At 47.1% G+C, this 22,519-nt stretch overlaps 2 protein-coding genes and 1 long non-coding RNA gene across 4 annotated transcripts; 2 read left to right on the top strand and 1 right to left on the bottom strand.

Annotated features, from left to right (window-relative positions):
* The first annotated feature begins 1,989 nt into the window (after window positions 1-1,989).
* On the top strand, window positions 1,990-4,867 carry HOXA2 (homeobox A2). Its single transcript, XM_036088773.2, has 2 exons — window positions 1,990-3,019; window positions 3,662-4,867. The coding sequence occupies exons 1-2, from the start codon at window positions 2,629-2,631 to the stop codon at window positions 4,399-4,401; spliced, it is 1,131 nt and encodes a 376-aa protein (XP_035944666.1). The 5' UTR covers window positions 1,990-2,628; the 3' UTR covers window positions 4,402-4,867.
* Window positions 4,868-5,221: 354 nt separating this feature from the next.
* LOC118533468 (uncharacterized) lies at window positions 5,222-8,924 on the bottom strand. Its single transcript, XR_004916244.2, has 2 exons — window positions 8,672-8,924; window positions 5,222-5,357 (listed from the first exon to the last, which is right to left on the bottom strand). It is a non-coding gene; the product is annotated as an uncharacterized LOC118533468 (long non-coding RNA).
* A 14-nt stretch (window positions 8,925-8,938) lies between these two features.
* Window positions 8,939-11,807, top strand: HOXA1 (homeobox A1). Of its 2 annotated transcripts, XM_078059394.1 has the most exons (3): window positions 8,939-9,482; window positions 9,686-9,780; window positions 10,296-10,356. In XM_078059394.1, exons 1-2 carry the CDS (start codon window positions 9,138-9,140, stop codon window positions 9,743-9,745), a joined length of 405 nt encoding a protein of 134 aa, XP_077915520.1. In that variant the 5' UTR covers window positions 8,939-9,137; the 3' UTR covers window positions 9,746-9,780; window positions 10,296-10,356. The 2 variants fall into 2 exon arrangements, with proteins under 2 accessions (XP_077915520.1, XP_035944667.1); XM_036088774.2 differs by having other exon boundaries at window positions 8,939-9,780; window positions 10,296-11,807.
* Window positions 11,808-22,519: the final 10,712 nt, after the last annotated feature.

The raw sequence follows: 22,519 nt of genomic DNA, 5'->3' as shown, positions 1-22,519 counted from the left end.
AGATGGTATTTGAATTAAGGCCGCTGAGGCGAGCAGAAAGCTCTCACCCACGCAGCCCCTGACAAAGCCTCAGCGATATGGGGGCAGCGCTTCTCCCTCACCATAACTCCCCCTCCCCTTAACCCCTCAGTATTATTTCTGGTAAAAGCAAATGCCAAAAGTCACTATCCCAGAATGTGCAAAAGCACCTTTCCTAAAAGCAGCCTTATAACTCTTCCTGCTGCCAAAACGATATCTTTAAAAAGACTAGTTTTCCTTGTTTACTTGCGTTTCCTGCTCTCCTCTTTGCTCGGCCACATTTGATCTTGGAAAGAGCTCGAAGCTGAAATGTGTTCTTAAGGGCCAGAAGCTGTCAAGGCTTTTGGTGAGCAAGATTGATCGCACCCAGACTTCCTTCAGAGCTTTGTTTGGAATAAAAGCAAGAAAACTGAAAAACCTCACATTTTCCAAAATAGCATCTCTATCTGTAAGGCGATGCTCTGGGCTAGTCAATGATGGAGGCCACTTTATATCTAATTTCCACCCAAGCCCCCTTTGATACCGGCCTCAGAAATGGAGTCCTAGCCTTGTGCCGTGGTCAGCCTTTCTTGTTTTCTACGTAGATTTTTCTCCCCCACCAACCTCTCTCTCCCTGGCCATCAGAATGATTTATTTTCCTGCCACGGATGCCTGCCGGCCTGGGGGAGTCTGATCACTTGGTCCATTTCAAAGGAAGCAAAAGCGAATCATCATCCTCAGGGTTTGAGGGAAAAGAGATACCTTCAGATTTCTCTCTCAGCCTCCTCCCCTCTTTCTGGCTTGGTGGATTTTTTAAAAGTTATTGTTTGGTACCTAAAGGTGTTATCTTTTGAACCCTCCAGCACAGTCCAAGATGCCCTCAGTCTCAAGTCTCCGAATTGGAAAAAAAAAGAGAGCGAGAAAAGAGAACCTTTACAATTCCTCCTGAGGTTGCCCTCTCTCACCTGCGGTGCTTGTTTCCCACAGCAGAACCTGAGTGCAAACATCCCTGGTGGCCAAGGAGCAGAAAGGTGCGGGAGACAATTGGGGCTGCCAGGGAGCACGCGTTGCCTCTGAACCCACAAGCCCCCAGTCGGAGCGACAAGGACCAGGAGAAAAAGGAGAGGAAAAGAGACAGAAAAAAAAAAAAAAAAGAAAGGAACAAGCACCTTCTCCCTCCCTGCTGCTAACTTCCAACAGACTTCCTGGAAATCAGAAATACTCACCGCACCCGAGCCCTAAGGGTATGAAACCCAGAATGCCAGGAGCCGCAGGAGCCTGCTCGGGGTGGCATTGCTTTGGCTGGCCGCCGCCCTGGCTACAGGGATTTGGACACATGGACCTGGGGTTGTTGTCTTGCTTGGCACATGCATCTATCTTTCTCCAGCCACTCTTGAAAAGTTGATGGCACAGGAAGGTTGGGAAGCTTCGAGAGCCGCCTCCCGTCTTCCGCTTCCCTCTGGAGCCAGATGCATAGCTGCCTTGGAAAAGCCGGCTAACAATGGGCCGGGGTCCGGGTCCGAGGGGCGCGCACTCCGAGCTGGGCTTTGGGAGGGGGGCGAGGGCATGCAGGAGGGGTTTGGCGAAGGAGAGGAGGATAGAAGTGAAAGGGAAGGGGAGAGGGGAGAAGAGGGAAAAAGAGGAAAAGAGGGAAAGACAGAGAGGAAGGAAAACAGGGATCACTTCTGAGATCCAGGAACTGGTTTTAGAAAAGGCGGAGGAGGAAAGGGGAAATACAAGAGGGGAGACCCCAAAATGAATCCTTTCTTTTCTGTGTCTCCTCTCTCTCCTTCTCCTTCTCTCTCTTTCTCCCTCTCTCTCTCTTTCTCTCTCTCTCTCCCCCTCTCCCTCCCTCCCTCCTTCCCTCTCTCTTTCTTCTCCCTGTCTCACCTCCCCTCTCCCTCTGCTCCTTCCTCCAGCCTTAGCAGAACTTATGTGGCTGGGATGCGGGGCTCTCGGGTGTCAAAACTTTGAAGATTAATGGATTACTTTGTTAATGACTGCAGGCGTCAGACTGAGGTGCTTAAATGATTTGTGAGGTGCGAGGCGTCTTCCCGACAGTCCCAAACAATGCGCGGAGTGTGCGGGGGAGGCAGAGGGCAGCCGCCGGCGGGCCCGGCAGCAGGGCTCACACTCGCACACACTCGCACTCCACACACTCCCGGGCGCACACACAGCAGATCTATGCTGATCAGGAGGCAGGCAGGCACCCTCGCCCCCACGCACTCCCGGGCATCCCCACCCACACCCACATATATGTATTTTTGCCATGAAAAAAGTGTAAATAAAGCCTCGCTGGCCCCCAATGAGGCGTTCCTTCCCGACTTTTTTGGATCAATCAAACAGACAGTGGCTTCTTTTGATTAAAGCCCAAATTGTCATTGGGCAGAAGCAATCATGTGACAGCCAATTCGGTCCAATTTCAACCTTGTCTCCATGAATTCAATAGTTTAATAGTAGCGCGGTCCCCATACGGCTGTAATCAGTGAATTAGAAAAAAAACACCCCAGCAGCGATCTTCTATGATAGATTTTTTTTTCCTCTGCTCTCGCCTTTTTCCTGGGCCTTGCCCCCCCAAAGCCCCTCCAGAAGAGGGAACTTTTTCTCCGAGGGGGCTCCAAGGAGAAGGCCATGAATTACGAATTTGAGCGAGAGATTGGTTTTATCAATAGCCAGCCGTCGCTCGCTGAGTGCCTGACATCTTTTCCCCCTGTCGCTGATACATTTCAAAGTTCATCAATCAAGACCTCGACGCTTTCACACTCGACACTGATTCCTCCTCCTTTTGAGCAGACCATTCCCAGCCTGAACCCGGGCAGTCACCCTCGCCACGGCGCTGGCGGCCGCCCCAAGCCGAGCCCCGCGGGCAGCCGCGGCAGCCCAGTGCCCGCCGGCGCCCTGCAGCCGCCCGAGTACCCCTGGATGAAGGAGAAGAAGGCGGCCAAGAAAACCGCGCTGCCGCCTGCCTCTGCCGCCGCCGCCGCCGCCGCCGCCACCGGCCCTGCCTGCCTCGGCCACAAAGGTCAGTCCAAAGACTTGGCCCCAGGTCCCGGGACCCTTTTCCCCCTTCTGGGCTGCCCGGGGAGCGGCTATGGGGGGAGGGGAGCGTGGGCTGGGAGAGAAGGGGGAGAGAGGGAGAGATGCTTGGCTGCTTTCCCTTCCCCTGTGGGCTCAGGAGTGGGTCTGCTGGAGAGAAAAGGGATCCTGCGCTGCACAATGAGACACATATATATTTTTAAGAAGGGGGGGGAAACTTTCCCTAACTTGTGTAATGTGGGATGATTTATTTGAGTTGGAACTGACCTCCTCTTGTCTAGTTGTCCTAGAGTTTGGCTTTTTGACAGTAATGAAGAGTGATAGATCGCTCTTGCTCAGCTAAGCAGCTGATGCATTAATTATAAATTGTGGTGTGGCTAATATAAAGTTTGCTCCCGGATGAAGAGGTTGGGGGGAGCCACAGGCAGCAATTTGATGGAGGTGGAAGAGATGGGGTCTCCCCGGGCTGGGCTCCCAGGAAAGGCACAATAGCTCTACTGCATCCAGGGGCGGCCATTTTGTTGCAGTTGATCTTTTCTGCTATATTTATTCTCCAGTGGAATAACCCCGCTCGGACCCCTCCACCTCCAACTGTGCGTGTGTCTCTTGTTGGTTTCCCTTTCCGCAGAATCCCTGGAAATCGCCGATGGCAGCGGCGGGGGCTCGCGGCGCCTGAGAACTGCTTACACCAACACGCAGCTTTTAGAGCTGGAAAAAGAATTTCATTTCAACAAGTACCTTTGCAGACCCCGAAGGGTGGAAATTGCAGCGCTGCTGGATTTGACTGAGAGACAAGTGAAAGTGTGGTTTCAGAACCGGAGGATGAAGCACAAGAGGCAGACCCAGTGCAAGGAGAACCAAAACAGCGAAGGGAAATTTAAAAGCCTCGAAGACTCTGAGAAAGTGGAGGAGGACGAGGAAGAGAAGTCGCTCTTTGAGCAAGCCCTCAGCGTCTCCGGGGCCCTTCTGGAGAGGGAAGGTTACACTTTTCAGCAAAATGCCCTCTCTCAGCAGCAGGCTCCCAATGGACACAATGGCGACTCCCAAAGTTTCCCAGTTTCGCCTTTAACCAGCAATGAGAAAAATCTGAAACATTTTCAGCACCAGTCACCCACTGTTTCTAACTGCTTGCCAACAATGGGCCAGAACTGTGGCTCTGGCCTAAACAATGACAGTCCCGAGGCCCTCGAGGTCCCCTCTTTGCAGGACTTTAACGTCTTTTGCACAGATTCCTGCCTGCAGCTTTCAGACGCAGTCTCGCCCAGTTTGCCAGGGTCCCTCGACAGCCCCGTAGATATTTCAGCTGACAGCTTTGACTTTTTTACAGACACACTCACCACAATCGACTTGCAGCATCTGAATTACTAAAAACATTAAAGCAAAACAAAGCATCACAAAACAAAAACCCCTTTGACCAGGTGGTTTGGCCTTCTTTTATTCCGAGAGTTGATTTTTCTTTTCTTTTCTTCTTGACCTACCCTGTCTCTCCTCTAAATGTGGAAGATTTTCTGTTTAGTGGTTCTCCTGATCCAGTTTCAGAGCCATCTTTTCCAGATTATTTTGGAGTTTTAGTTGTTCTGAATCGAATCCAACGACCCTCTATGTGATTTCCTGAGCAATATAGGAGGCCTGCAAGAAAGTGATCATATAATTGTATCTTCACTTTCTTTTTATTTTTGTATTACATTAGGATGCATTGTCATGAGTATTTTTGGTAGAATAAATTCTCCTTTGCTATAAGTAGCTTTCTTATTTTTTTTCTCCCCCCTCTTTCTCAAGGCTCATAACGGTTTCTTTTCCCTCTTTTAGTCTAATTTGGTAAATAAAATTCTGGTCACAATTCATCTTCTTTTTCAATTTTAATATATTTATTAAGGGGGCATGTTCAAAGTCTTCAAATAGACAACAACAAAAAAGAAAGCCAGAAAATGGTTAGGACTTCTGAGAAGTGTTCTTTTTTTTTTTTTCTTTCTTTCTTTCCTTTTAAAGGGAATGGATTTGGTTTTTCAGTGTAGAGGTTCAAGCCATAGATTTAAATTGGTAATAGAAACAGGATTGGGCAGCCTCAGAGTTGGGCCAAGCCCAAGCTTTTGAAAGTGGAGAAATAAAGTGCCTACAGAAACCCCCAACTCCAGGAAGGAGGAACATGGAGTTTCTTTAACAAGCTACCAGTCTTCGGGTCAATAACTAAGTTATCAACAATTCATTTATTTATACACATTTGTTTCAAACATCTACATTCCAACCCCTCCCCCACAATCCCGGAAACATTTTCAGTGTGGTCGATTAGTCTCCCAGCTGTTGATGGGTCGAGGCAAACAGACCTAAAAGGTAGAGAAAAACAAAAACAAAACAAAACAATGGTTACTAGCTGGAAAATGCACTTCAGAAAGGGTTCTTTCCAATCCTCTGGTTCAGTCATTCTAGGATTCTTTTTTCAGGGTCAGAAAAATCAATATTTCATTCTTAAATCTGTTTACATGGCAAATAATGGATCATTAAAGCTGTGAAGTCAGGTTACCAAGTTGAGACTTAAATTGGAGAGTTTGTGCGCCCTAGGTTATAAATTAACCCAGTTTCTAGAGAGAGAAAGAGAAAAAGCACTTTAAATGCAATACCAATAAAATGTGATCCAGGGCACGTTACTGGGTTGTTCTGGTTTTTTTCCCCCCTTCTTCCATCTCCCCATGCTGATATTTCCCTTACTGAGCTCTGCTACTTACTTACCGTGAGAAAACGCAGCGTGTAAGCAACATGTGTGGGGGGCGGGTTGATTTAGGAACCCGGCTCTTAAAAGCTAAGGCTTGGAAGTTACAATGAAATCGCGATCTTTCTCCATGGGTTTGCACCCTACCTTCCTCCACCCTTTTGCCCCCGAAATCCTGGCAGCGGCGGAGGCGTGTGAGGACCCCGGCGGGTCTCCAGCCCCAGGCGCAGAGCTGAGCAGGGCCGCCCGGCCGCAGCCAGGGCTGAGCCGCTGCTGTTTGCGATTTGTCCTACGCTCATAAATCAAACGCTTTCTATGAATGAGAATGTCATCAAAGAGATCAATTGCAGGAACACATGCACAAATAAAAATCCTCTTACGTATTTGCCGGGGATCCCCGTCCGAAAGCATTAAGTTAGAAGGCGTTTAGTCATAATTCATTTTTATTGCTCTTTTAAAACAACAGCTTGGCTGAGCCGCGGATGCCATGAACAGCTCCGGGCCTCCGCGGCGTTTTGTCTCCTCCTTGCTCCTTCCCTTTCTAGTAGAAGAGCCCTGAAAGAGGCGTTTTGAGCCCAGCAAGTCGCTTGCAGGCCATCATTTAACTAGTGACCAAGCTCTCCTTTCGCCCACTCTCCCAGGGCATTTAAAGAGACTTTAGCTCGAGCCCTGGGGCGCTGGCCTACACGCTCAGAAAACCAGGGTCTTCTACACAACGGAACGAGCCCCAGGATTTCGTGGGGGTGGGGAAAGAACGGAGCTACGGAAGCCTTACGGGCTCGAGGCCAGAGGAGACTGCCTTTGCAAGCAACACCGGGAGAGCAGCGCTCTGGGCGGCCAGCCGGGGCGGAGCAGGCTCGGCTGCGAGCGTCCGGCCTGCCGGGAGCCGGGAGCGGTGCGCGGAGGTGGGTCGGTCGCCGGCCCGAGTGCTTGCGGGCTTAAGTGCAAGTGCATCCATGTGGTCCCAAGAAAAACACCCCCACCCGTGCTGGCTCTGGAATGAGGCCCGGAGGGAGGAAGACAAGTGGAAGGAGTGGAGCGCGGAGGCCGAGAACTAGCGGAGGAAGGAGAGCGGTTGCGGCCCGCGGCGGCTTTGTGGCTCAAGCCCTGCGGCCAAGGGGCTTGCGCAAACCCGGGCTGAAGAAGCCAACAAAGGGACAGGAATGAGACCAGGGGAAAGCAGACCGTCCGCAATGCCAGCCCGGACCTTCTCACGTCCTGCCTCCTCCCCGACAGGAGCCCCTTCTCTCCCCATCGTTGGAAGCCTGGAGCTCCTAAGGAAGCCGCCTCCAGGAGGGCCGCCTTTCCTTTTCCCTTCTCGAAGATGAACGTCCCCAGGTGCTGAAATTGGGGCAGGAGTGACTTTTCCTGTCTGTGCTCTCTCTTAACCGCGGTTGGGGATGGGTCAAAGGTCACAGAAAAATACCATTTCAAAAGAAAATGTTTGGGGGAAAATGTTTCTTTGCTACTGAGGGAATCCGTAGTCAACTGTCTGCAAGAGTTGCCCCTCATGGGGGGGGGAGGGGGCAGGTTGGGGGGGGAGGGAAACTTCTATATGTGGAGAACAGAATGCAGAAACCTGAAAGGTTGACTAACACATTTGAAATGTGCCTGCCTCAAGCAAAACTTCCTTCTTCTAACTGGGGAGGGAAAGCTAGGGGGAGTGGGAACCCCATCCTCAGATAAATTTTATCTGTCCGATTCCGGTGTGGTAAACAGGGTCAGGGAAAAATCTATACTGCACTGGCTGCAAAAGCTTCTTAGATGATCTCTGGATTTCTTTTACCTAAGAATGCATCAATTCTCGGTCTCAGTTTGGCATTTTTCTCTCTACAAGCCAAGGGTTGACACGAAACCTAATAGTAAACAGCAATTAACGACCCCGTCAGCATCAGGGTAGGATGAGGGTGATGGAGAACAGGACCCCTGGCCTGGGATGACGCTCAGATTTGCACGTGTCTCTCTAGGGAAAGACTTGAAGGTTCACACAAGGAACTACACAGTCAGTTACAAAGGGGAGGAGGTGTTGTTGGGGAAGAAGAAAATATCCCGTCCACCATCAGCCATCTGTCCACCGCCCCTCCCACCTGCCAGCCCCTACCCACTTCAGACGTGCAGTAGAATGGCGGGGGGGGGGGGGCTAGTAGATAAAGGAAGCCTACCACTCCTAACATCCCCCTCCAGAAAACGAGCACCATTGCGGGGGGAGTCCAGCGTATTTTGCTGGCGCTGTGGTCTCGCCCTTTGAGGCCCCTGCCGGAGCGCGCAGACTCCTGGGTCCCGGGGAGCCGGCAGATGGCCTGCAGCGCACCGCCCGGCCCCCACGCTGGCCACGTCCGCTAGCGTCATCTTTCTCCCCCGCCTCCTACCCTTCAAAATCCAGCAGCCGAGCTGCTCCGGATCCCGTAGGGCTCCCGGAGCAAAGCTGAGTGGGGAGGAGAAAGGGGCGGAGAGCGAGGAGAGAGGGAGGGCGAAGAGCCCGGCCACCCCTGGCCTTTTCCGGCAAGCTTAACTACTACCAATCACCCGCACCCGGGCGTCGAATTACAGAAGCTCCTCATTGCCTTGCTAATAATCAGTTGGGGTGGAGGGAGTAGGGTTCGGAGACCCTCCTTGGAGAAGGGAAGTTTTTTTTTTTCCTTGCTCTTGTCCCCTCCACGCCCACCCGGAGTCCTCCAGGCCAATCCTCTGCGCACTTCCCTCTCCCTTCGGAGCTTGGAGAGCTGGTGGCCTGGCCTCGTCCTACGCCACTATCCCCTGCGCTCCTCACTGCCCCGACCCCACCGCAGGGACTGTGTAGTAAAAGCGCCCGGGGAGCTACCCTTCCTACTCCGCGCACTACGGGCTCGGCCCCTGATCTAGTGGCAGGCCGGGGAGCTCTGGCCCACTGATTCCCGACCCAAGAGAGACGGAGCCCTCTTCCATTCTCACCTCTTGCCAGTTCATCTTTCTGTGCACGGTGGGGAAGGGGCGGAGACGGGGATGCCTCCCAGCCCCCACCTCCCGGAGGGGGGGAGAGCGGAGTCGGCGCGCGCAGAAGGTGGCTTCTGCTCCCCTTCGGCCCAGCGCTCCGAATCTGCCCTTGCAGCCGCCGCAGCTGCTGCCGCCGCCTGGGCTGCCTGGGGGGGCGACTGCGCGTCACCTAGACTGAGGAGCGCCGGGGATTTAAATGCCACTGAAACGGTGATCCATCACCGCGGGAGCCAGCAAACTTTCGCAGGAGGCTCCGCCATTGGCTGACATAGTCACGTGCCCCTCCCCCGGCGTCCTCCGCCCTCGCGCCCCCCCTCTTTCGCACTGTACATTCATATCATTTTTCTTCTCCGGCCCCATGGAGGAAGTGAGAAAGTTGGCACGGTCACCCAGGGCTTCGCAGGACCCGGTCCCTCAGTGACAGATGGACAATGCAAGAATGAACTCCTTCCTGGAATACCCCATCCTCAGCGGTGGCGACTCAGGGACCTGCTCAGCGCGAGCCTACCCTTCCGACCATGGAATTACAACTTTCCAGTCGTGCGCGGTCAGTGCTAACAGCTGTGGCGGCGACGACCGCTTCCTAGTGGGCAGGGGGGTGCAGATCAGCCCACCCCACCACCACCACCATCACCACCCCCAACCGGCCACGTACCAGACTCCCGGGAACCTGGGGGTGTCCTACTCCCATTCGAGTTGTGGTCCAAGCTATGGCGCGCAGAACTTCGGCGCGCCTTACAGCCCTTACGCGTTAAATCAGGAAGCAGAAGTAAGTGGTGGGTACCCCTCGTGCGCTCCCGCAGTTTACTCTGGAAATCTCTCATCTCCCATGGTCCAGCATCACCACCACCACCAGGGTTATGCTGGGGGCGCGGTGGGCTCGCCTCAGTACATTCACCACTCATATGGACAAGAGCACCAGAGCCTGGCCCTGGCCACGTATAATAACTCCTTGTCCCCTCTCCACGCCAGCCACCAAGAAGCCTGTCGCTCCCCTACATCAGAGACGTCTTCTCCAGCGCAGACCTTTGACTGGATGAAAGTCAAAAGAAACCCTCCCAAAACAGGTCAGTCTTGCCATTCCTTGGATGTTCCTTGATGGTTCTGGAAGGAGCTTGTTTGCTTAGTTGCCAAGGAAAATTAATACTTTTTTTTTTTTAAAGTTCTTGCTTCCCACCGGTGTTGTTGAGTGTGGAGAGATTGTCCAGGTGTGTCGGGCAAAGGAGCATATGGGACTGTTGTGTTTTCCAAAGGGCTGAGTTTTAGAGGTTCTGGAATAGGAAGTGGGTAGGGTTGTGTGTGTGTGTGTGTGTGTGTGTGTGTGTGTGTGTGTGTGTGTGTGGTGGGGTGGTTCTGTTAATATCTCCAGGCTCCATTAATCACCGGTCTGACCATTCTAATGGTTGACTTCAGATTAACACTTTACACCTCATCAGTCACCTTTCCCAGCCTAGTTTCTGTTGAGAAATTCTTGATCTCCCCTCCCCTCTACCTGAATGTTGCTCTGAAGCGTGTAGGGGCTCTCATATGGATTGTAAAATTTTTTATCTTTCTCTCTCATCGCTCCCCACCATGCCCCCAGGGAAAGTTGGAGAGTATGGCTACGTGGGTCAACCCAATGCAGTGCGCACCAACTTCACCACAAAGCAGCTCACTGAGCTGGAAAAGGAGTTCCACTTCAATAAGTACTTGACGCGCGCCCGCAGGGTGGAGATTGCCGCATCCCTGCAGCTCAATGAGACCCAGGTGAAGATCTGGTTCCAGAACCGCCGGATGAAGCAGAAGAAACGAGAGAAGGAGGGCCTCTTGCCCATCTCTCCTGCCACCCCGCCAGGAAGTGAGGAGAAGGCCGAGGAATCTTCAGAGAAGTCCAGCTCTTCGCCCTGCATTCCTTCCCCGGGGTCTTCTACCTCAGACACTCTGGCTACCTCCCACTGAGGCCCACCCAGCCCCAAGACTCCGCAGCCCAGGCTACTCTGAGGGCTGGGGACTTCCTACCCAAAGCACATTCTTAGCTTATCTTCCTTTCCATTTACAGTCTCTCTCTTCCTTTCTGATCCTATCTGGGGAGCTCCTGGCCAGGATGAGGTGTTTCCAGAGAATTCTAGATTAGAGGCTTGACTGGTGTGTGTGTGCTAACTCCTTGATGCAGATTAGGTGCCATAACCAATTTTTTGATGGCCACCAACACCCCTCCCTACTTTTAGGAGATTTCCACAGAATCTGTTCCTTTCAGATGTCCTTTGGAATATAGTCTCCTTTGCCAGCAGAAACATGTCAGAGGGAGGCCTATCCTTTACCTATCTGTGTATTTACAGTTCTCCCCTACTTTGCCCTTAAAGTGGGATAGAGAGAAAGGAGAGTCCAGGAGCTCATAAAGAAGAGATGCACTATGAGCGTGTTTACACAATTAAATCATCCCTTAATTTAATTCAATTTCATGTGTGTGTTTGCTGGTTGTAAATACTTTGTCCTGAGAGATTTATCTTTATACAGATTTTCTAGAAATGTTTAGATTAAGTGACTAAAACAGGGTGGGTAACTCAAACTGGTACAATTTTATATGTGATTATGGGTTAAAGAATAAAATTGCTCACTTAAACTCAGTCAGATGCCTCAGAGGGTAGCCTGCATTTGTTCTTTCAATGAGTTAAGAAGGCCTGCAGAACACAAGGTTCAAAACCTTGCTTCCTGTGCTAAGTCTCTCCCCATCCCCACCCGTTTATTGTTTCACTGGCCACACTGTATTTGAAATTTATGCTGGATTATTCAGAACCTAAAGGTATTATTCAAACCAGCTTCTTCCTTCCACAGTTATCTTAGCTGGATATGATGTATTTTCAGCTCAATTGTTAATGTGATGGATGGCACAATGAATGTATATTTTGTGTGATTCGTGAATAGTCTTTTGCATGTCGCACAATGTTTTGATGTCCCTGAAGTACCACACTGAGTTATATCAGTTATTCTTTGTGAGCCTATGATATTCCCCCTTTCCTGTACAATCATGAACAGCTCTGAGATCCTGGAGTAATGTGATCCAGAGCAGAGTTTACGGGTCTTAAGATGTCTGTAATAAATATATTCAAGTTTCACATAAGCTTAAGCATCCCTGTATTTGGCTTGGCTACAATTTGTTGGCTTATTTCACGTGGGGAGGGGGGAAGGGTGATGTGTACTTTCAGAGGTGGGCCTTTTCTTGGAAAAAGTAAATGCTTTCCATTATGTAGCTGAAACTTCCCCTATGAGTGTCATAGCACTTAGCTGCTGCCTATTTAATAGGTTGATTTTCTTTAAAATAACAATAGCTCCTTTATTATAATCCAAGTTCATAATGGAAAAAAATGAATGGTGAAGAAATTTATGAAGCAGATCTATTTTTGAAACAAACATGGATACTTCCTGGGTCAAGTGCTAACCTTTTCACCTCCAACTGAATGTTGACGTATATATAAACAGAACCCCCTTCAAAAGCCCAAACTCTTCAGTCCGTCTTTCCTCACATCAGTGAACCAAGAGCTAAGAGATTCACATTTAATGAGCTCCAGTATAAAGCTGTTTGAGGACAAGACCTCCACCTCACCCTTCTTTTTTGGCTTGTCAAGCAGTGTTCCAGTATAGTCCACCCTTTAAACTGAGTATGGTCTATTTTCAGTAAACCCGCTGTGTCTCTCCTCCCATCCCTCCTGTCAGTGTCCGTCCCTTCCTGCCACTCTCTACACGTTCTCCTGCCCACCCCCTCTGGGTTACACATCTCATTCCCATCAGATTCAGCTTTGATTTCATAGCCAGCATGGCTGTCATGGGTCTGCTCTAATCCATGACCCAGTTCTAATCCCCTAACCCAGAAAAAAAGTTTTTATTTTCTTCTCTGGGCTCAACAGATTCTTCCAGGTGACCTTTTGAAAGCTGCCCTGAAGTCTTTCGATATTCAAGTTGCTTCCAACCGAGGCAAGTGTCTGCTCTCGAACAGAGGAAGCCAGCAAATCAAAGTGTTCAAAATGGCTCTCCCCCCAGACCTCTTACCACTTTTCCTTTACCTTCGCACATTTTCAGAGGCTTTAATTTAGCCCCAAGGGTAGAGGAGAAATACAGCATCACAAATAGAGGCATATGACTTCCTTCCTCTCCAAAGGGTGTTTTACAAAGGATGGGCTGGCAGTGGGAGGAGAAATCCTACAAAAACTTGGAATTTGCAGGCCTCCTAGAGCACCCAGGAGATTTCCTGTACTTCCCTGTCAAAGGGGGCAAGCCTGGACTTTGCAGGCACAGTTGCTGCGGCCATATCAAGGGCACCCGCTGCCCTCCCCTTGGCTCTGGGATCCTGGGCTCCGGGATTGCCTCTAAAAGACTCAAGTGGATGGAGGAGAACTTCAAAGTCGGCCAACTCTTTCTTTCATTTCCCACCCTGACCTTATACAGTATCTTTTGTTTATTAGTGTAAGGCCACACAGCAAAACAGATGGCTGGTTTCCAAATTCTTTAATGTGTTAAAGTGTCATTTGCATACCACTGCCGTAATTTCAATATCTAAAAGCAGGGCCGGACCCGCTGGAATCCTGGAGATTCCAGTCTTCAAGGTGCTGGTTTTAATGTAGCTGAGAGAGAGGAGAACAATTAATTATGGCTAAACATCCAAAGCCTTCTCTAGGTCGTGGAATAAATCAGTTAACAAGCAATGCATTTAGGAAACATTAATATACCTTTCAACAAGGAAAACATTTGTATCTTTTTAGTTGCCCCAATCGATTAAATCAGAGGCACTTACCACATCCTATTTCTAGGTCTCTCTTTTTCCGTTTTGGTCCCTGAGGAGCATGGTTAGCTCCCTGAAAATGACAGCAATGGTGACTGAAACAACAAAAGATGGAAAACAGAAAATAGCATTTTATTGATAAATTTCAAAAGGACAAGAGCCTCAATTAGGGACTTGGGATAATTATAATACAAAATTCCAGTTTTCAAACGCTTTCTCCTCACTTCCTTCACACTCATTCAAAGTACTCCTGAAATTCAGGGTGTCCCCAACCTAAGGATGAGTTGAGATCTTGCTCTGAAGTCTGCTCTTGGCTTCACCTTTGAAAGTTTACTTTTGGAGGCTATTCAGATGCCATGGTGTTTTCCTCTGGGGCAATCAGATTCAAACCGATCAATATTTACTCAGTCTGAAAGGGTTGTTGAAAAGGCTGCTAACAACAAACTGCTTAGCTGCTCACCCCTGTTTAATCTCAGGTTCACTGAAAGTTCAAGAAGAGATGAATGCAGTGATGGGTCACTTTAGAATGAGTCCCAGCGGTTTATCTGAGCTCTCTGCTAAAGGCAACAATTATAGTTCCATCCCTCTTTGGGAAAGGGGCAACTTTCCTATTATTCTTTTGCTAAACAGTGTTTACCAGAAACTTAAAACACTTTCCTCTCCCTTCCTGGCTTTTTTTTTTTTTTTTTTTGGAGGTGGAGAGAGGAGCTTCCAGCTGCCCTTCCCCAGCCTCTCTCCTTCTCTAGCTTTCTGCCAATCCACTAGGTTTCATTTGACTTAAAATAAATTACATTGAATATTTTTAAAATGTTAAATTAGCCTGACAAGAGATCCGATTTATTTCAGATGCCAAGAGCTATGAAATGAGGCTCTTCGGGCTGTTAGAGCTTATCTTCCTTGCGAAAGTACAGGGCAAGATTGAATTGAAATCCATTTGCGTTTGAGTAATACCGACAATCAGAGCCCCAATATCCATCTGAGATGACTTTTTAGACAGGAGGTGAGAGGAGGAAGGGGTAATTCGCTCGTGCAAAAGCAAGTACCTCAGATAGAAAGTCAACTTTAAAATTTTATACTCTCCTAGTGCATAGACTATTGAGATGAGAAAGGAAGACCCAAGGAAGCCAGTTGGGAATGATGGGAGAAGATGCTGGCCACTGAAGCTAATTGCTACAGCTCTTCAGAGGTCAAAGTTCATGTAATCACTGCATAAATGCATACTAAATAGGGATTTATTAAGCTTTTCTGATGGCTGAGCACGTCTGCGGAAAAAAAAAAAAAAAAAAACAACGGTCACTGCTGTTTGTGCTTCTTCCCGAAGAATAATCATTCTAGCAGTAGAAGCTCTTGGAGTCTGGGTCTTTAATTTACTGTTTTGAATGACAGGATACCCTTCTGTTTTTAAAATTTTGAAATCAATGCATGGACAACATCTTAATTTTGGATGGGATTGTAAAATAACTCTCTCACTCTTAGAAATGCTATGATTTTTTTCAATACACATAAGAATACAAGTTAGTTCGTCCTTATCAGAGAAGCTACTCATTAGATGGCTAACTTTGGTGACCTTCTGCTCCAGATAAGCCTACTTTTGCCTGCATTTCTGATAGCACACAAAAGTTCTGTCTTAGGACTTCTTGTGCCTAGATGATCAAAACTGAAAGGGACCCATGTACCCAACCCCTCATTTTATGAATCAGAAAGATAAGGCGCCCAGAGGTAGACTGATTTGACTATTATTACCCTTACTTCCTAAATAAAAATCAGGGTAGTTTATATTCTGAGGCCAGTGTACTTCTTGATTCAAAATTCCTGATTTGATTTTGCCCCTTCCCATTTATTCTATGTGATTTGTTTCAGGCTAGATATAGTTCACAGTTTTCCACTTCTGGTTTACTAGCCATCCACTAAGTCCTTGATTTGGAAGCCATCAAGATTACTTGAATCTTTGAAATAACCTTCCAGTTGAATGTTTCTGCCATCTTGCTTGAAGGTTAAAATATTGGGCTGCTTGCTGTTAAAGACAAACGTTCTTAAAATATAAAAATACAACAGGTAAAATTCAACACACATATTTTATTTGTTGTTGTTGTTTTTGAACCTAGACTAGGGAAGAATAAATGCAAGAGGAGTTGCCTGCGCCCAAGTTCAAGCTCCATTAAATTGTCAGTATCAGCTAGAAAGGGCTTAGAGAGCAGCTAAAAAGGGCTTAGAGATGCAAGGAACATACCAGGAGGTGTCTTAATCCTAAATCTTTTTCTGTGTTTGTTTCTGTTTGGTTTATGACATAGCATAGCCTCCGGAACTGTTCTGGTCCATATTTCTCAGTTTTCTTCACGACTCACTCCTGTACCAAATACACATACAATATAACAAAATTTCCTTGCAACACAACTTTCCACATTTTCCTTCCTTGGTGGGGTCCTACTGATCTCAGCAGAACCTGCTGCCCAAAGGGACACCTATGGCTGTCAGTGGAATCCCCAGCGTTTTAGAGCCTTCAAATGCAGCTAAACTTCGATTGCAGAACAGCAAAGCAAATATCAATCAAACAATTCTGGGAGAGCCTAGCCTATGAACCTCCCCCCACCCAATCTCAAACCCCAATTACGCCCTGTAAAATAGTCTGGAAAGACTGCATTTTGGGTTTATTGGAAACAAATGAAAAGACCGGCGTTTCTTTTTCTCAACATTTCCAGACACAACAAAAATATGTGTCTCCATTTTTTTAAACAGCCCATTAAATTTTTTTTCCTATCAAAAAATGTGGTGGAAAACGTCCAGTCACAAGCCTAATCCATAGAAATCATATTGTTTTTGCGTTTTCATTTCAGGCTTGGGCGTTCAGGGGAAAAATACGCGACGGCTTGCCACCGAAAAAAAAGCAAAAATTTATTGATTTTTTTTCTTTTTTTCTTTTTAAACTGGGATACTTTTTAGCCGCCCTGGACATTTAAGCCTGCTTCCTTTTGAAAGAAAAATCGCCGCAGAACCACAGCGAGAATGCAGAAAGCCACGATTTAGACGAGCAGGGACCCTCCTCCCTCCCCGCCAAATATCGGCGATACGGTTCCGGGAATCTGCCCATTCTGAGGAACAAATGACGTCCTCTCCTCAGGACGCGCCGGGGCAGCTGCCGGACGCTCGGCTCCCGCGATCGCTCGCGGGGCAGCGCTGCGTCGTCCCGGGCGCCCACGGGGGCTCCTGCCGCGGGGAGAGGCCGCCGGCTCCTCGGCGCCCCGCAGCGCTGGAGCGGGGCCCCGCCACCTAGGAGAAGACGGCTTTTGCCTTCCTTAGCTTCCCGCCTCCTGTCTCCGAATTCTTCGGCAAACGCCGCCGCTCCCTTCCCGTCCCGCGCGGGCCCCACGCAGAGCCGGGCGGAAGTAGCATCCGGGCCCTTCGCGGGTGTGCGGGCGGCGCGGCCCGGCCGGCCTGGGGCCTGCGCGCTTCCCGGCCGCGGCTGGGGGCGGGCTGGCTGTGAACCGAGCGTGGGTCGGGGCACCTCCCGGGAGGCTGCGAAGAGCCCCGCTTTGTCTCAGGGGGCCACTAGGCCTCCCGTTCCGTCGTTCTTTCCCCGCCAGCATCGCCTTGCTTCCAGGTGCTCCGGGACGCGGCCGGAGCTGAGAGGTGCGGCCTCAGATGCCCCAGGCGGCGGCCTGACTCCTCCTGGTGGGGGGCTCCGGGCTTCCATTCCCAGAGCCCGGGATGAGGGACAGAACATCTCTTCCCCAGGAGGAGAAACCCAGGTCGGAAGCCTGGTCCCCCTAGTTCATCTTTTAAGATGTGAAAGGGGGAGGGAGATTTTACATCCTGCTGGCTTCCTCCTCCCAGCTATTTCCAAAATATATTTAATTGAGTAACATACTCATTCTCCTTCTAGTTCAAGTTAGATGTTTTGAAGGGTCGAGGTGGGGATTGCAGGGGTGATGAGAAGTTTCTAAACACTGGATGTTCCCAGAGCGACTAGTGCTTCTCTAGTCAAGGGAACTCCTTGCTTCTCAAATGTCCTCTCCTCCTTTCAGTTGCAGAGGCAAACGGGCGCCTTGCTGCCTCAAGTCTCACTTCTTTCTAGAAAGTTTCCTGCCCTGCTTCCCACTCTTTGAGCTGAGCCCCTCGTCAAAACACCTTTTACACAGCAAGCTTTGTTCCACAGCACCTAACTGGGATTGTGAACTAGACTATCCATTTGTGTTGGTCTTGGCTCCCCAAATGGATCTTAAGCTTCCTGAGGGCAGGGCCCTCGACGACTTCCGGCAACCTGAAGAGACGGTCCCTTTAGAAAGAGCGCTGGACAGGAATTCAGGACACCTGTGTTCAGTCTTTCCTCATTCACAGTATGGGTTTGGGCAGAACTCTTAACCTTTCTATACTTTCATATCCTTAAGTTATAAAATAAGGTGATTGTTTTTATTGGCTTTTAAGTAATTCTCTAAAATTTATGTGGTTTTTCAGTATCCTGAAAATCTGGTATTTATTTAGGATTACTCTGAGCCAAACCCTATGTCAAATACTATACATACATTAACTCATTTAATTCTTACTCAGCCCCAAGAAAGAGATATTTTTATTATTTTGATTTTACAGCTAAGGAAATGGAGGGGTCCAAGATGTTAAGTAACTTGTCCACTGAATCCAGAGCCCAGACTCTTATCCACTGAACTGTAGTGCTTCTCCACGGGGCCAACCACATACATCCTTTACAGAGAGTTATCAGGCTATCTTTGTTTGACCCAGGCACTATAGTGGGTAATTGCTCATTGGTAAAGAATTAGAGAGCTGGAGAAACTGATTTTAATATCAGACATGTATGCAAACTGTAGCTACACATTCTTGGGAAGATAAGCAAATGACAAATACTTGAATGAAAACAAAGCTAAAGAGAGAGATCAAATTTCACAATAAAGTCAATGAGAAGACTAATTTAACAGTAAGAGACTTTTTTTCATATCTGACACTAACTGATTAAGAGAACAATTTGCAGGGAGAAGAAAGATACCTTTTATATTCACAAGTTATGTCTGTGACATGCCTAACATGTGGACGAAAATGGAAATATTCAATATGAAATACAGATGTTTTGTCTCTATGAAAGCTAGCATCCACAGGATTGGAAACATTTGAATACACAATATTCCATCTCTCAGTTTTCATTTGGTCATTTTATATACTGCAAATCCAGTCACAATTCACATTTAAAGAAAAAGAGAAAAATTTACCTTCACTCAGAGTTTACAACTTAGCACCTCCTGGGGCACCCGGCTGGCTCAGTTAGAGGAGCATGGGACTCTTGATCTCGGGGTGGTGAGTTCAAGCCCCACGTTGGGTGTAGAGATTATTTAAGTAAATAAAACTTAAAAACAACAACTTAGCATTTCTTGACTGAGAATAACCAGAGGAATCAGGTTCAACAACTTGAAGGAATATATTATGAGGCCTAAAGAGAGCCAGTTTTTAAAAGCCAATTATTCCTAGTACTCTATTACAGGAAGTGAGATTGAGTTGTATGGAGAAGAACATACTTTTCTCCTTCCTACTTTACTAACTTTCATAAGTGAACAAGGACTTGCCATTATTACAAACATTATAATGTTACTAATATTATTTAGTTATAGAATCACAGATCATCTAATCTGGTCTTTCTATTATAGGTGAAGAAACTGAGGCCCAGAGAGGTGCTAGCAGCAATAGTGGTAAGAAAAAATATTTGCTTATATCTTTAATATGCACTTAAGTGGATATTAAAAATGGCAGGCAAAATTAATCTCAGGATAGATATATTAATAACATCAATAATTAATTACTATATTAAGTATAGTAATTACAGTAATTAATTACACTAATAATTAAATACTGAAGATCTAAATGTTACTAAGAATAGGCAGATTTGAACAACTAGATATATGGCCAGAGGGTTTCTTCCTTCCTACTTACCTACATGAATCCTACAGAAAGGGTGGTTGTGCACATCCCTCTTATCCCATGGTTAAAGAGAAACGGGATGATCCATTTTATTTCTTCCATTTCAGAAATTCTTTGTATGGTTTGACAGATGAGGCAGAGACAAAATCAAGAAGAAAACCAAGCTTCTTTTTTTTTTTTTTTTTTTTAAGATTTTATTTATTTATTTGACAGAGAGATAGAGAGAGAGCACAAGTAGGCAGAGTGGCAGGCAGAGGGAGAGGGAGAAGCAGGCTCTCCGCTGAGCAGGGAGCCAGACGTGGGGCTCAATCCCAGGACCCCAGGATCATGACCTGAGCCGAAGGCAGCCGCTTAACCGACTGAGCCACCCAGGCGCCCCGAAAACCAAGCTTCTTAATTGTCCTGACCAAGCCACTCAGATAGCATGTTAGCTCCCTGGTTCCTGCCTGATTCAGGCACCTTGGAACTTGAGGGCATCCTGGCTACACTGATATGTTCCCTATGGACCCTAAGGACTTAATTTGCAATTCATTATGTATATAAAAAATAATACCTCTACTAGAGAGATCCAGACTTTACCAAGTTGTGACAACTTATTTTTTATGTTAACATTTATTGATAGCTTTCTTTGTACCAGATGTTGAGCTAGGAGTCTTAGTGAATGATCTCAGTTTTTCTTCACGGTAGCCTTATGATGTGGGTTTTATTATCCCTATTTACAGATGGAGAAACTGAGGCTTAGGGAAGTTCTGTAAGTTTCTCACCATTACATAATGAGTAGTTAATAAAGTTAAATTTGCAGCCTCTTACAGTTAATCCTCACATGTTGGAACTTCATATCTTAAGAATGTGAGATAAAATTTTTTCCATTTCAAGCTAAAAAATAAAATGGGAGAGTGATGTAATTCAGACTAACCTTAAATTTAACTTCAGCTTTAAAATGTTTGTATTTTAGGTGTTAGGGAATTTCTCACTGTGAGTCAGAGAAGGCCACATCATTGCTTTCTTGGAAGAGCCATCTGTTTTAGCACAGCCCTAGTAAAGGTGCTAGAGACGGCAGTATCGGGTCTAGTGCTTTGGCAGTGTAGTTGGCACCATCAGGGTTCGGGGCAGAGGCAGCTGTCTCGCCAGACATACTAAGCTTTCCATTGCTCTCGCCTGACTTTCAGTCTTCCTAGCAATTTTCTGAGCCACCTGTATGTTCCTTTTCCAGTTAAATCACCAATAGTCCATTTCTGTTGCTTACAACTAAGAATCCTGATTCATGTACCATGTGGTATACCAAATGACGGTGCTTTGAAATCTCTTTTCTTAAAAGACTTTATTTTTAAGTAGTCTCCACTTCCAGTGTGGGGCTCGAACCCACAGCCCTGAGATCAAGAGTCACATACTCTACTGACTGAGGCAGCCAGGTGCCCCAAGGTGCTTTGAAATTTTTTAAGGCCAGTGGGCTGTGGCAGGGAATTGTAGGAGGGAAGCTGGACTCTGTAATGTGGAAAGTATCTATATGTATAAGATGAGCCAGATAGCAGCTTCTTCAAATTCTATTTTCTCTTCTTCCCCAACTCTGGGCTCTTTTTTTTTTTTTTTTTTTTTAAGTTTCACTTATTTAAGTAATCTCTACACCCAATGTGGGGCTCGAACTCCTGACCCCAAGATCAGAAGTCACATACTCCTCTGACTAAGCCAGCCAGGCACCCCTGGGCTCTTTTAATGCACATCCTTTTTGCTTTGTTAAACCCAAACAAATATATTGGGGTGCCTGGGTGGATCAGTCGATTAAGTGCCCAACTCTTGATTTTGGCTCAGGTCATGATCTCAGGGTTGTGAGATGGGGCCCCACATCTGGCTCCTGACTCAGTGCTCCACAGGGAGTCTGCTTGAGAGTCTCTGCCCCTCCCCCCTTAAAATAAATAAATAAATCTTTAAAAAATAAAAACCCTGAACAAATGTATTTAAAAAGCCAAAGATGGCCCTGTGCTCAATAAGAAAATGCAAATTATCTAATTGAGTTGTAGAACACAGCTTATTTTCTGTTTTATTTCACAGCTTTCCTATCTTATCATCTTGAGTAGTTATTCTTCTGAAGCTGACGCTTTATGTACAACAGGGGCTGACACTTGTTGATAACTTACATAGTGCGAGGCACTATGCTAAGCACTTTTGTGGATTAGCTGCTTTCAATCCTCTACACTATGAGGTGTAGGTAGGTACTATTAGAAGAGGAAACTAAGAGGAGAGGTCACTCAGAAAATGGCAAGGCTCACTCTTAAACCTAGCAGTCTGGCTTCTGAGCACTCATTCTTCAAAACATTGTATATACTTTTCCCCCAAAGTCATTTGACTGATCCAACTTTTCTTTTTCTTACCTTCCCTCTTTCTCATTCTCTCTCTCCCTAGTTTTTTCTTTCTTAATTGAGGATGACTTGAAAGCATCCAGTCCAGTCCTTAATTGAGCTCTGTAACTGGGTGAGGGGACTGATTCCATATCTATCAGCTGCAGATGCCCTTGAGAGGCAACTATAGGTTTACTCTTCTGGCCCTACGAATTCCTTCTGGTTTCACCTTTTCCTGACCTCCACTATCCCTCTTCCCCCTCCCCTCCACATGGAACTTCTGCCTCATGACTTTGCTCCTTCGTTAGTTAAGACATTTATTCAGGGATGATGTAAAATTTTAGAGAGAGAAGGTACCACCCCTTTTCAAGGAGTTTATAAAGCATTATGAAGCATATAACCTATTACCTAATTTATGTTATATTACATTATGTATTAATATTTTTATTATAATTTAGTTAGGCATTTAAGCTTTTAGGATTTTATTATGAAAGTCCTATAGAATGGGGGCACCTGGATGGCTCAGTTGGAAGAGCATGGGACTCTGGATCTCAGGGTCGTGAGTTTGAGCCCCACATTGGGTGTAGAGATTACTTAAAATAAATAAATAATTTTTTTAAAAAGTCCTACAGAACAATTGAAGGTGACACTTCTTTCCCTCCAAAATGTGTAACTTGAGAATAAGTCTTTAGTTCTGGTTGGGGCAGTGATGAATGTGTGATTTGGGTCGAATGCTAAGGTTTTATGATGACATTTGCTGGAGAAGACAAGGTGTCTGGTAAATCTTAACATAAA

Source organism: Halichoerus grypus, chromosome 12 (assembly GCF_964656455.1).
Source record: "Halichoerus grypus chromosome 12, mHalGry1.hap1.1, whole genome shotgun sequence".
NCBI lineage: Eukaryota > Metazoa > Chordata > Mammalia > Carnivora > Phocidae > Halichoerus > Halichoerus grypus.
Note: the sequence above shows the minus strand (reverse complement) of the source record. Positions and strands in the feature narration are given on the sequence as shown.

What these genes read in the sequence shown, in the direction of transcription:
- HOXA2 (XM_036088773.2), top strand. Translation starts at nt 2,629, where the DNA reads ATGAATTACGAATTTGAGCGAGAGATTGGTTTTATCAATAGCCAGCCG. An exon ending in TGCCTGCCTCGGCCACAAAG is followed by an intron (nt 3,020 to 3,661) that starts GTCAGTCCAAAG and finishes CCCTTTCCGCAG; the next exon opens with AATCCCTGGAAATCGCCGAT.
- HOXA1 (XM_036088774.2), top strand. Translation starts at nt 9,138, where the DNA reads ATGGACAATGCAAGAATGAACTCCTTCCTGGAATACCCCATCCTCAGC. An exon ending in AAGAAACCCTCCCAAAACAG is followed by an intron (nt 9,781 to 10,295) that starts GTCAGTCTTGCC and finishes CCATGCCCCCAG; the next exon opens with GGAAAGTTGGAGAGTATGGC.